The sequence below is a fragment of the Alosa sapidissima genome, chromosome 17, assembly GCF_018492685.1.
Source record: "Alosa sapidissima isolate fAloSap1 chromosome 17, fAloSap1.pri, whole genome shotgun sequence".
Lineage (NCBI taxonomy): Eukaryota > Metazoa > Chordata > Actinopteri > Clupeiformes > Clupeidae > Alosa > Alosa sapidissima.
Genome location: NC_055973.1, coordinates 29251231 through 29264938, shown reverse-complemented (window position 1 = coordinate 29264938; position 13708 = coordinate 29251231). Strand labels below are relative to the sequence as shown.

Genomic DNA, 13708 nt, shown 5'->3' with positions numbered 1-13708 from the left:
GGATTTGACAACGTATATTAAAGGCACAATAATAAGTCCAAGTACCAGATGCTGGAATCATTAACAAGCGCAGTTCAAGGGACTCATAAAAACAAACTCATGCAACCAGAGGTTAAGTCTAACACCAGTTCTCCACTGGGAGAGGATGTGACTGAAACTGGCAGATTTCCAGCTCTGTAATAAAAAATAATAATAAAAAAAAACAGTGTTTAGTTATATTTAAATAAGCTACAATTGCACAGTTGCTAAAGACAATTTGGCCTAGGCAAAGGTCTGCACATAAGTGCCACACTAGTGGCGCTCAGGCCACACTTATGCATTCATTCCAACACCTTTCACAGGTCACCGTTTCATTCTTTACTTCTTACATAGAACCAGCTGTCATCAAAAACTTTTCATTTCAGGCAGTATTAATGACTACTTTGGACAACGAGTCATTTCAGTGCATAAAACTGAACTATAAACAAACTTCTATCTGTAATAAGTATTTATGGGGTGGTGTGTGTCGTTTATATTTACTGGACATTTAGAATCCTTAGGTAACAAGTGCACAAGATCAGGAAGTTCCAAGTTCCCCTCGTGATTAATCAATTAAATAATACATTATTCATGCATTTGAATAGAAATAAAACAAATCTTACTGATTTCTCTTTCGTATCACTTGAAACTGCTACATTCGAGCAATCCCCGCTTAATATAACATAATCATGGTGTTTAAAGGAACTTGCGAAGAGGGATGGGTGGAGAAGATTTAAAAAGGGTGGGGGTTCGTCAAACACAGCTGTACTTGTTCAATCAAACTTACAGAGTGTACGTGCCCCGGTCCGCCACCCTCCCTTATAGCAGCAGTTTACATCCTTTATCTTCACTGTTTTTCATTCCTTCGGTAGGGAAGTGGCAAGTGGCTACACTTACAATTAAGGAACCACGCCTTTCGCCTGGTGCTCTCTCAGTGGGCTATAACTGTATCTATTACAGTTTATTCTCCAGAGCTCCGGCTTGGACAGCTTTCTCTAACTCCTGGGCACCGTTCTCTCGGGAGAAGTTCCCATAAACTTTTTCTTCATTATTTAATTATCGCGAGAGCCTTCGACCCCGAGGGTGTACAAACAAAGTCTTCACTGACCACTACCTCGGTGCCGAACGAGGGACAAACACACACTGTGGCTTAGTCCTCTTACACTCCGACTTCTGTCCGGGAGGCATACGAGTCAGTAAGAGCGACGATGGAGTACCCCCGGAGACTTCTCTTAATCTGGTTATTTGTTCATTCATTTTATAACGTCCATGGTTTGAACACGAATCAAGCATCTATTCCTAAAGGTAAGGACCTATTTCATATGCGCTCACTCACCTCTTCACACCATAATATTTTTTTATAGTTTCACCAATGACTATTCAAATAATTGATGGAATGATTAGTTGTTGTTCGACTTGGTAGATTAATGTTAAGCCTGTTGGAAAAACCTGGAATGTTGTAAAATGCTTAAGTAGACTACCAACTGTGACTGTTCTAAAGCAAAATAACTTTTTACGTAGGCTATGGCTATCATTATTGTAAATTGGTTGATATGGACTTGTGTGGATGCGTCACAGAAGTTCACTTTGCGCGACAACATACGCTTGAGTCTGAGAACATAGGCTACGAGTTCACTCTCAAAGTGTGTGGGAAAATGAGACGTCTTACTGCCTCTGCAAACTGGAACACGGTGATGTCAAAATTACACGGTTGCGTTATAGTCTCATGCTCCTGACTACCAAGGAAAATTTCGCACAATTCACAGATTATTTAACCTCTGCTTTGAATTTCTCATCTAAGTGTATATAAAGCAAGCATGTCAGGTACAGTAGATCTTCGACTAATTGGTGCGCAGAAAACAAATAATTTGCACTGAACTTCGCATCATCTCGAGGCTCTAAAATCTGTTAAGCAACTGAAGCATAACTTTAAGAGGAATAGGCCTGGTATTTGGTTTTACACTGCTGTGTGACGTACAAACAACTTTTGGGTGTGAACATAAAACTTCAATACACATTATTATCCATTTATAAGACGTAGGCTGGTCATACTTAAATTGCATGCTTTATTTTTCATTTTATTAGCATGCCAGAAATACAACTGGGTTGCAGACTAATGAGTTTCAGGGCATTTTTATTTCCGAATATTCAGATGTTATTAGTCTGTTATTCTGTTGCGTTGATACAAACGAATTAAAACAAAATGCTCAGATATGTCCTTGAACTACATTAAGGAAGGGTTGTTGGTAATATGTTACAGTATGTATAAGTAAATGTGAGTTTTATAGAAAATCCAGAGATTAGCAGAATCTGATAGCAGTGGTGAAGTGTGAACCAAGTCCAGCTGTTTCTCTTTCAGCTGGTCATTGTTATATATGTTTAGAGATACGTGAAAATCCTATTTGAATGTTAAAAGAGGGTTAGAACTTTACAGCCCTTGTTTGAATAATCCCAACCTAACTAAAGTGGCAAGTGTCACTAAAATTGCTTTCTCATTAACTCTCAAAATCATTTAAGTAGACCACAGCGTATGTAACGCTTGTGCCAGAAGCTGAGTGAAACCATATGGGCCCCATAGGTCTGCTTTCCAGGATCAGGCATTTCTTATGTGTAACATGCTAAAGAGCACAATCAGTAGGCTATGTGTTCCCTTGAAACAGTGGGGTGAATGCAGTGCTTAGAATGGAGGGTTGTATGACAAAAAAGCTCACCCTGTATGTTCAGCTTCAGAGGGCTCTGTGACATATCAAGCCAAATTCCTCTGGTCCCAAGGGCCACACAGACACCTCAAGAGTCCCTATGAGCGTACTCGCACTGGGCACGGTTCACTTGTACTTTGCCGGACTACGGTTCTCCCACGTTCTTGGTCCGCACTCACAAGGCATACTATCAAACTTTACCCAGGCAAGGTTGAGCTGCTGTGCTCTAGAATCTTTGCATGCATCTAGGCGTGTGTTTCATTACCATCATAAGCCCAACCGTACCGTGCCAAGAGTCCACCGGAACGATCACACTGGTCAAACGAACCGGAGTTTGGCGGCCAAACGTCCTCAGGTACGGTATGGATGACATAGTGTGACTGCGCCCTGTGACAGTTGTGTCGATGGTAGGCCTACTCTTAAGAACCCCACACATAGGTGTGCCGACATGAGTGTGGCACAGTTGGCTTTCGATGTTGGATGACATTAGATTCCATTGTTTTCAATACAAGCCCGCACACCACAGCCAAACCCTTCCACCACCGTCATGTAAATTACGATTCAGTTTTATTTTTGCGAGAGCCACTGAATAAAATCTATTATTTATTTAGTGCTTGACAGTTACAAATATTGGTGCTGGTGTATGTGGACAGGTGGCAGAAAGTGTCGTATCTATGTGCCCAGGTCTTCATTGTTGCTCTCACTATCATGATTACATCAACACATTGAAAGAAAGAAAGAAACCTGGTTCATGCACCATATTTTGAACAGTGTCTCTCTGAGGTTTTGTGTATATCAACAGTAGATGTAGATGGCCATACAGTGTCCTTTTTGCCAGCTGGCTGCATGCAGTCTTTAGTCTAACTTTTTTTTAATCGGGATGCACAGACCAGAAACTCTGAAAGACCATAAAGTTCATATGCTGTATTGTCTCACCTCTTTGATTGGCAAGCACCAACCATCTTAGCTATGACTTAATGAGCTTTTTGAACACCTTCTGGGTTATATAACTAGATAGTTTGAAATCTCTGGCATTAATTGTGAATAACACATTGCTCATCATCCATGTATATGTTACAGCATGGTTAAATGTCATCATTCATCGTGTGTTGAAAGCGCAGTCTGTATTTGCTAGTAACATCGAATGCTACCCAGCTCTTAGTGGTGCAAGACACTGCAATCAGACCTCACAAAATGTGCAGATTTGCTCTTTCCTGTTACATTTATGTTTGGCAGTCAGCGGTCTCCAGCAAACATAAATCCAACCATATGCTGGCCGGATTTGATAAAAAAGTTGACAAGTTATTAGTGCTACCTTACTTTTACTTAAGAAATATAATTACTGTACCTGGGGGGGTCACTATTTGCTATTTGCAGAGTTGATTGGATCACAGTAGACCTGACACATTTATACTGTTCAGCAGTGTGTCATATTCTGTAAGAATGTGAATTTATTGCAGTATGGCCCTTTTGGTCACTGTTCTCCTATGCAACATTTCTATGCTTTGCCATAACCATTGTCTCATCTATTATGTGATTCCCCACTTTAGTTTGATTTCCTTATCATGATCTTTTAAGTATCAGTGGAATGCTGACTACACCCAGATTGCTTTAAGGCTGATCAGAACCCAGAGATCTCAGTAGAATGCTCTGTCTCTCACACACTCACACATGGCCTGAAGTCCCAAACATTATTTGCCAACACAGCAGGCCTTAAAGTAGCATGCAGTTTAAAAGGTGATTGTTTTTGATGGCCAAAGAACATGGTGTGACTGTGTGTGTGTGTTTGTGTGTGTGGTGTGTGTGTGTGTGTGTGTGTGTGTGTGTGTGTGTGTGTGTGTGTGCGTATGCGCGCTTATACTTTTGTTAATCCATGGTAATTATGCCATAGTCATTAGCAAAGACCGCTGTGAGACTGCATCTGGTGGATACTACCGGTCTATGTGGAAGGCATTTTACTGGCACTGGCAAATTACATCATGACAGCTCTTAAAACTGGCCAGCACTGCTGGTGTGTTATAGGGAAGGTTTAAATAACCATCCTGTAGCTAGGCTGCCGAAGGATCTGGAACTTGTCTCCTCACAAATGCTTGTGGCCAACTGGACTGAGAGACCTTGCCCTCCCTTCGAGGTCTGGATACTCCCTTATGCTCACACTCTCTCTCTCTCTCTCTCTCTCTCTCTCTCTCTCTCTCTCTCTCTCTCTCTCTCACACACACACACACACACACACACACACACACACACACACACACAATACATATGCAATTCCTTAGCCCTGGGCCACCAATGGTCTGGGCAGTCTTCTCTGGATATGAATTACTGTGCTATAGGTTTTGGCCACAGGCTGACATTCATATGACAATAAATTGTATGTCTATATGGGAGAGCAGCGATGGATTATAAGCTTTTCATCCGTGCTAACAATCCGGCTTGGCTGGCCAAACCTGTAATTGGTCCTCTGGAGCTGGCTGGCATATCACCATGCCCTTCATGAAATGACCCACTTCCTGTAAACACATGTGATAGGCTATGGTCCTGTTTTCCTGTTTTGTTTTTGTGTTTTCCTTAAACCGCGGAGTGTTTGTAAGTGGCATGGTAACGAGCTGATTTGGGTTTGTGCATATTCTCTTTTTCAAGTTTGGGAACACAGTTGAAGTGGCAAGTTTGAGTTTGTGGCATTCTATGGCAGTAATGTATGTTTTTTTCTATTCTCCTCTCATTTCACTGTTTTCTTTCTTTCTTTCTTTCTCTGCTTTTCTTTCTTTCTTTCTTTTTTCATATCTGTCGGTACAACTATCTGTGTGATGAAAATAAACAAACAACTCTTCAGTTGTAATTTACCACATGCTTTCATTCTGCCCGTGTTCAGTAGAACAACAAATGCTACATCTTATTCTTTGAGTGCATGGTCCCTAAGGTAACAACAGATTAATGAGCCAACCAGCAACCTTCAGTCTGATGTCTTTGTTACATACAGATGCCAGAAGCTATTTTCCTGGTTCAAATTATCATTGCTTTATAACAGAAATGTTCAATTAGACAAATTAGACAACATAATTTTTTAACTGTTGTAATACTTATGCCAGTATGGGAGTATTGGTAGAGGCATGAAGCAATTTTGCAACTTATTCATGAAGCTGTTTGCTAAATTAAGCCCTCTCTCTCTACTGACTGAAATGAGGTCGCCCTGTATTAGCCTGAATGTCTTCAGACAAAGTTTTATGTTTATAAATAGTTTTTGGAGCCATATTGATCCTGTTGCATATTTAGAAAATGTAAGAGTTTTCTGTGGCACACGTCATGTCTCCATAGGCTCGTCGTGCTCTAGTGCACTGTGTGAGGGGAGAAGGGACGGCTCTCTAGCACTCATGATGTATGTTAGCCATTCCTCAAACACTCCATGCCGGGCACTATGGCAACAGACCAGCCTGTCTGCCGCAGGAAGTGACCACAATAATTGCTATCATTACCTCTCTGAATGGGTGTGTGACATCACCCAATTGCCCGTACACTCTCTCGATTTAACCCTGTTGATTGTTTTTCCACTATGGGGAAAGCAAATAGAAGGGCACACGGGAGTGTGCTAACCCAAGTCCTGCTTTTGCGGAGAGAGAGAGACTCGTAAGTTACAGCCTGGGCAGATGCCGATGATGTCATGCAGTACTCCGAGGTTGAGGTTTCTATGGCTGCGATGCAGACATGCAATCTGAGGCCCAGGGCCCTGCTGCGGATGTGCAACAAGCAGGAGCTCTGTCTGTGTGTGTGTGTGTGTGTGTGTGTGTGTGTGTGTGTGTGTGTGTGTGTTTTACCCATCATGGGGAGCACTGTGGGCCGCGAGAAACGGAATTCTATTTTTTGCTGCCGACAGCTGAAATAATGTCTGACTAACGATTGCCATCCTGCCATCTGTTTTGTCCGCTCCCAGGTTAGTCCAAGACGTCAAGTGAGGCCTTTTAGTGTAGGCAGTGGAACTAGGCCACTAGGAAGCTCACCTACCTTGGTAGGAGATCGGGGTGTTTGTTACGTGAGAAGGAATGTCTGTGACCATGTCTACTTTCCAGGCTCACAGGTACTGTGGCTGTCATTCGTGTGCCAGTGCTGCCTTGTGGTCACATTAAAATTCTTCCCGTTTTGAGGCTGTGAGGTTGCAAGGTTGTTTGCCTCTCGTTGTAATAGTAGGGTGAGCTCCAGTCTGGCATCTTTTTTGTCGGGGGCCGGGGTGAGCAAAGAGACTTGTCGGTTGGTGTTCAGCATACATGCCCATATAAAGGGAAAGGAACTGTTATGTTGTTAAGGTGCTTTCCAGGCCTGTCCTGTTCTCTTTCCAAAGCTGCGACACAAAATGGGAATAAATGCTGCTCAGCCATTGACGCAGGTCTGAAAGTGGTCAGATTTTCTCCCTATTCGCTCACTGTAGGGAACCTAGCCATTCTTGGTCTGTTTGTATGTCTGAGATTCTTACATCGTGGTCGAAACAGAATAATTCGACTAGCCATATAAACCTGCAGTGGTGTCCTAATGAGCCTAATTATCATTGTCGGATTTCATTTATGAAAAGAATTTCACTTCTTTATGGCAAGTGTTCTCTCATAGAGTTCCATGGCAGACAGAGGTGGGTGTTTATTTATAACACTTTATGACCTGGTCCCAGAGCTCTCTGGTCCCTCTGATGAACGGGCGAAAGGGAAGCCCAGTCGGCTTTGGACGGATTGGTGAGAGGCGTTCTCCAACAAACAGCTCTCTGTGCCAGAGCTGATCTCATGCCATGCTTTACAGGGCTGATTTATGAGACCACCATCAGTATAATAGTGCTAGTAAGGTGCATCTCTATAGAATAGTCATCCCCTTTCCCCGGCTCCCGCTGGGCCTTATTTCATTTTGAATTATAACTCTTGGTGGTTGCAAGGACTGGCTCTAATACATGGGTTGCTTTACTCTCTGACACACCGATGAAATTTCAGAAAAGCAACACAAACACATTATAAATCTGACACTGGTCTTGTTAGAGTCAGCGGCTGAGTCCCATGATCCATGATGAATGGCAACAGGTGGAACATAAATTTTACTCTCACATGTTGATCCTAATCCCACCCCCAACTGACACCCAAACCTTCCCCTCCATATCCTGCTCAGAGCAATATAATTTGTGAAGTAGACCTAAAAAGAAATTCACCTGCCACCTGGCACAGATGTGCTCTTGGCTGACTGTGTCTGTGTCAGTGCTCTCTGAAGAATGGAACACACCGGCCATCTGCACTCCGAGGACAGAAGCAAAGAAGAAACTTGAGCAGACTCTTTCTCGAGAATCATTCTGGGTTTGCCAAGGTGTCCTGAGCCAAGACATAACAGACGTGAGAGACAAAACTTGTACTGTTGGCCTGCCCGGTAATTCTGATGGGGAGTGGGGGAACAGGGGACTGTACTTTTATCACTTTCAGTAGAACAGAAAGCAGAAGTCTACCCATGAGTCATAGTATACATAGCATAGTCTTTCTCCCTGAAGATTTACTGCGACTGCATCTGAGAATTTGGACTTTGGAGCTGTTGGCAGGAGGATGTCAAGCACTCTTCCTCGTCTGTTTGCACTAACAAGACACTCATTTTTCAAAATTGTAGCTCTACTATCCCTTTTTGATTTTTTAAATAATAACATATAACAACTGTTAATGCTTGAATGTGAACCTGAATTGGATTTTCACTAATGCTGAGGGTCACAATTTGTGACTCTAATGACACTTTGTTATGTACTACTGGGTCTCTGTTTTTTGATGTCTGAAGACGTCTGGTGAGTGCATTTTCTAACATAGCATTTTCTAAGCCGTAAAATGCTTCTCGAACTGCCTGTGGACTCAATCAACACATGGACAATGTACGGCTATAATATGGAGGCTTATAAACACGCCGCTGCAATAGAAACAGTAATGGACTCACATATGGAGCATGGGAAAATCATCATATATCACAAACCACATGAGAGAGTGCATTAATATTTAATTAGAGGAAAAGCGCTTAGAAATTACGATTCACTTTTCTGGCTTAGTTAGTTTATTATATGCAGCATATGATTTATTTGTGTCTTTCCATCCGAAATTGTGACTTATTCCTGTTCTTTTGTTTTATGCCTCGGAGGCTGGCAGAAAACTCTGACCCAGAAAACAATAGAATACAAAACAAATTATGATTTTATCCTTCTGGGGATGCTTCTGTGTTGCCAGTCTCCAAGAAACTATGGAATAAAGTCACACTGCGGTTCACAGATCACCATCAGTAAATACAGGCCTGGTGGAGAGAGGGGAAGCAATTGGAGTAAAAATGAATTCAGCTGTAGACGACCTGGCAACCAAATGTGGCATTTTTCTCCTTAACATTTTGAAAGCGGATTTATCGTTGAAATAGAAAAAAAGATTGGTTTAAAGGGTTAGCCATCTTAGCACTTGGAGCTGAGCCCCTGTTACTGTACACCCTGGAACAGTGGCCCTGTACTGCCAGATACTCTCTGTTTAGAACATGTTTGTTTACCTGTGTCTTAGAAGATTCAATCGCAGAAAAAAAAAAAACTAAACGGTGTGTCTGCTTTGAATCAGCCAGGCTGCAGTGTGTGTTGAGAAGTGCCTAGTGGTTTTGTTTGTTTACGATAGGCAAAGAGGCAACAAAGGGTCGGGTCACGGAGAGGTCAGGAGTAATTTGTCCTCTTATTTCACGAGCCGTGTGGACAACATTTGTCTCCAGGGGCTCTCATAGACTTGCTGCCCGACACAGTGGAATGGCTTACTTTGCATTCCTTGAATTCCTGATGTGGAGGAGGTGGTGCAATCGTACAGTTCCTTGCAAGGCAATGAGACGCAACCCTTCTCAGCTGCACTGACTAATGGCTGGCAAGTCGACAGCCTGGCTCTGGCAAAAAGAAGAAGAAGACAAACTATGTAGGGAGCCATGTAACCTTTCAGCTTTCTGTGGTCTTCCTCAATCCAGCCTGTCAAAACTAATAATGGAAAGATGCCTCTGATGGCTTAACCGAGGATACAGTATGCAACATAGGGATGGGTAGACATACCATATCCACAGCTCAAGAAGGCAATAAGACAACAGTGATGAGGCAATCAAAAAGCTACTGTATAACCAAATGTTTTAGATTTAGAACATTGAGCAAAAATACTGTTTTGAAAAGCCTAAAGCTTTTTCATTGTTTTTCTGTCAGTATGGAACACATGAAAGTACTTTAGTCTGATCTTTGAAAGTAACAAAAAGAAGCTGCTTAAAAGAAATATGAGAGGTGTGCAAATGTGGAAATCATTATTAACATCATTAACAAAAATGACAATGTTTCGACAGTATTAATATCAATTAATCTCCTCTTCAAAACAGAATTACCTTTTTCCAAATTTAGGTTGCAATAATTTGACATCAGATTGTAAGAAAGGATTATTTTGTAACAAAACTAGATCAGTATTCAGCTCTAATGTCGCTTACAGTCAACATTCCGACAGGAAATGATCCTGAGCAGTTTTGGAGAAATGAACAGAGTGAGTTTAAATTCCATGTTTCCTTCCAGCGGCCTCATATTCATTACGGCAACAGAATTCCAGACTGAAGAAGTGTCTGCCTCAGGCAAGATTTATGAAACTTCTACTGACATAATGTAGTCGAGGGGCACCAGTGTATAAGCATGTTTGAGGGAAGGCGGCTGTAGCATTACTCTTCAGCTCTGTGATAATACTATGGCACTGTAACGGCCCCCTTATGTTTTACTCAACACAGCTGCTCCACGGTGAGGGTTACAAACGAGCTCCACAGATGTCAGCTAAGCCCCCCTCCTTACACACACACACACACACACACACACACACACACACACACACACACACCACACACACACACACACACACACACAAATAGACTTCTTTCTTTACTGCTCTTCCACTACTTTCACTGCCTGTTGTTGGTTCTGTCCTCTCTGATGGCACTACGCCCCAGAGAAAGAGTGGTGGGGGTGGAGGCGGTGGGTGGGTGGGGGTTTATTTGTGAGATCATTATGTGATCACACCCAACCAGTGTTCTCCTGGCCCTGGTTAAGCGCTCAGCAGGTATGACTCGAGCCTTTCCCTGTCCAGATTCGCGCTAACTCATGGTCGGCTGCCATCCCAGTGGCCTGGTTACAGGTCTAGACGGAGTCTTAATACACCTCATAATAGAATCGTGGCAGAAAAGCAGACCGGCGTGAGCGAATGGCAGAGCAATGCAGACGGGTGGGGGGGGCCGACCTTCGGGGTGGAAACGAGAGGCAAAGGCTCGTTTCTTTCGGAGTATCCCACTGGACCTTGAGTCACGAACTCCGTGTCTGGCTTCGCTCAAATCAGTTCCCCCGTTGGACACCTCCCCACTCCACAGCTCTGTCCTCTGTGCACCTTGATAAAGTATTCCAACAGTCTTAGCTTCACCTCCCTCTTTTATTAAAATCCCTCGACACTTTATAACACATGATAGCACAAGTTAATGATGCCAGTGATCTTTCTTATTCAATCTGTGTGGCAATAATTTACCAATGAATTATTAATTGTTAATAAACAATTATTATTTATCAATTATAAATACTAATAATTCAACAAAGCTGTCTCATTTCTTCGGTCAGCTTATGTGGAATTTCACTCTGCATAACACAGAGATGGAAGAATCCCTGCCAGAGCTGAATAAATCAGTTGCCATGTTGACCAGATAAGCAGTTGTACTAGGTATCAGCCGTCCACCTCTTGTTTTGAGAAAGCCTCGAGCAGTGTGAATCGGTAATGTTAGAGTCTGCATGACGCTTTCCTTATCACCGCTGGATTATTTATTACCTCCCCCTGTGGCGTATCTGCGCCATGACACGCCGTCAAGCTTTATGACTCCGCAGCTCTCAGAAATGGCCCAGGATTAGGCCGGGATATATCCGTTACCTCCTCCCCCCAACCCCATGCCTGCTGAAGTGATTTATTGTTGCTGAGAGTGAAATCACGGTTTCCTGTTAGTGATCAAAGGAGGGAACACACAAAAAAATGGGTAACGGCAAAAATGTATAAAGAGTATTACGGCTTCCCTTTTAGTTTTCCACCCACTTTGTTTTTTTAATGAGGGTTCCTGGAAGTCTCTGGAAGACATAGTAGTGTGATGGTTGCGTCATGAGAAATCATCCTGCTTTTTCCACTGGTCATACTTGAGTCGGAAGTTTTTTTTCCACTGTGAAAGAATAGAGAAAATAGAGACAGCATACTTACTTTACTGTACACAGTATACTATTGGAAGAAAAGCAGAACAGTGAAGCAGTTTATGATACTACTAGTACAGCTATGTCTTTTCTTCTGTGCTTGTTTCTTCCTCTCGCACGGCAGAGCTTTTCTCCGCCACCTTCATCCCTCTACCCCTCTGAAAAAACACTCCAAAGACGCTCCACACTGGATAGTGTTACCTGTGATGTATGGTGTACACAACCCCCAGCTCCCAATCGTCACTTTGCTGTTTTCTTAAGATTTCTCTGGGACTGTTCCCCAGTCGGTTCTTAAGGATGATTTACGATTGGCCAGACTAGGTCCAGATCACGTCCTTGGCCCTTGGATTTGTTTTCTCATGAGGCTGTGCTGCCCACTTCCCTTTGGTCTTCCGTGTTCTCCAAATCCTAGCGGAAATGTTGCGGGAACCTGAGATATTCCTTTATGTTGAGATGCTCTTGTGCAGTGCAGACCAGTTTGTGACGTGTTTACATAGGTCTGAGGTTCGGTTGTGGTCTGGTTTAGAGTAACTGTATACCCTCTACTTCAGGAGCAAAAAAATAACAGCCTATATACATTTTGGTGAAGTGTCTCTTGTAAATGGAGCCAGGAGTTTGGTTAGTGCATTTTTCTGGTTTCTTGTACTCAAGAGTATGATCTAGTATCCATGTATGCCTTTGGTTAGGCCTGTTGTATGCTTCACAGGGAGCCTGGAGAAACTTGACAGGCTTTAGATGTGTTCATTCATGACTGGCTTTTTTCCTCTCTGTGTCTCTTGTATGTCTGCAGACAAATTGCTTGTACTCACTGTTGCTACACAAGAAACCGATGGCTTTCGTCGCTTCATGCAGTCCGCAAACTATTTCAACTATACAGTGAAGGTAAGCCAAGCTCATATTCTGGCTCCTACATGAAACGCCCCCAATACACTCATTAGTCCTAACTAAGATAACCTCCCAATTTCCAGCAATCAGTTCTATCATCAAGGGAGAATGTTAAGCGAATCCATATGCAGTTTGTTTTCCTTATATGAACTCCCCTTCACACTGTGCCCCAGTCTTGGTGTTTTTGATGATGGTGAAAGGAGATGCACCTTGAACCCAAAGGATTTAACCGGCAGCGCTCTCTGTGTTGTTACAGGTGCTGGGCATGGGAGAGGACTGGAGAGGCGGAGACGTGGGCAGGTCTATCGGCGGCGGGCAGAAAGTCAGACTACTGAAGGAGGCCATGGAGAGCCTAGCCGACCAAGAGGACCTGGTGGTCTTGACCGTGGACAGGTACGGAATGTGGAGGTGTCATGATCAGGAAATGAGACCCAGCCAGGGCCGAAGCGAGAGCAGGCGGCACCCGCTGCAGTCATTTGTTTAAGCTTGCTTTCTTCAGACTAACACACATCTGACAGTGTTTATAGGCTGTTCACAGCAGCCATACTGTATTCCATGGGGTGCTGCTAATTAAGAATGAGAAGGTTCAGAAGGGCAGTAGTACATTTTTTGCTCCATTTTCACTCTTTATAGAAACCAGATGCCCCTATTATATATCGTTCTGCCATGACCGAAATGGTTATATATTAGGTTACCTTTTCACTGGAACTGCTTCACTGACACAGGAAGTGAAAAAACTTCTACCACACATTTTTGGTGTGGACTTTTTATTGCCATTTATAAAAGGTCATTGGGATTACAAAAGCATCAATTTAAGCTCCTTTTATATTTGTGTGAGCACAAGAGCGCATGTTTTTGCGTG

General features: G+C 42.9%; 1 protein-coding gene across 2 annotated transcripts in view; it reads left to right on the top strand.

Moving 5' to 3' along the window:
* The first annotated feature begins 850 nt into the window (after positions 1-850).
* Positions 851-13708, top strand: part of plod2 (procollagen-lysine, 2-oxoglutarate 5-dioxygenase 2) — a 34726-nt gene continuing 21868 nt past the window's right edge. The window contains exons 1-3 of one of the 2 annotated variants that reach the window (XM_042067711.1): positions 851-1323; positions 12752-12843; positions 13103-13239. In XM_042067711.1, coding sequence (XP_041923645.1) covers positions 1227-1323; positions 12752-12843; positions 13103-13239 — 326 coding nt within the window. In that variant the 5' untranslated portion in view covers positions 851-1226. The remainder of the gene's footprint in view (positions 1324-12751; positions 12844-13102; positions 13240-13708) is intronic. The other variant, XM_042067713.1, reaches the window with a different exon arrangement.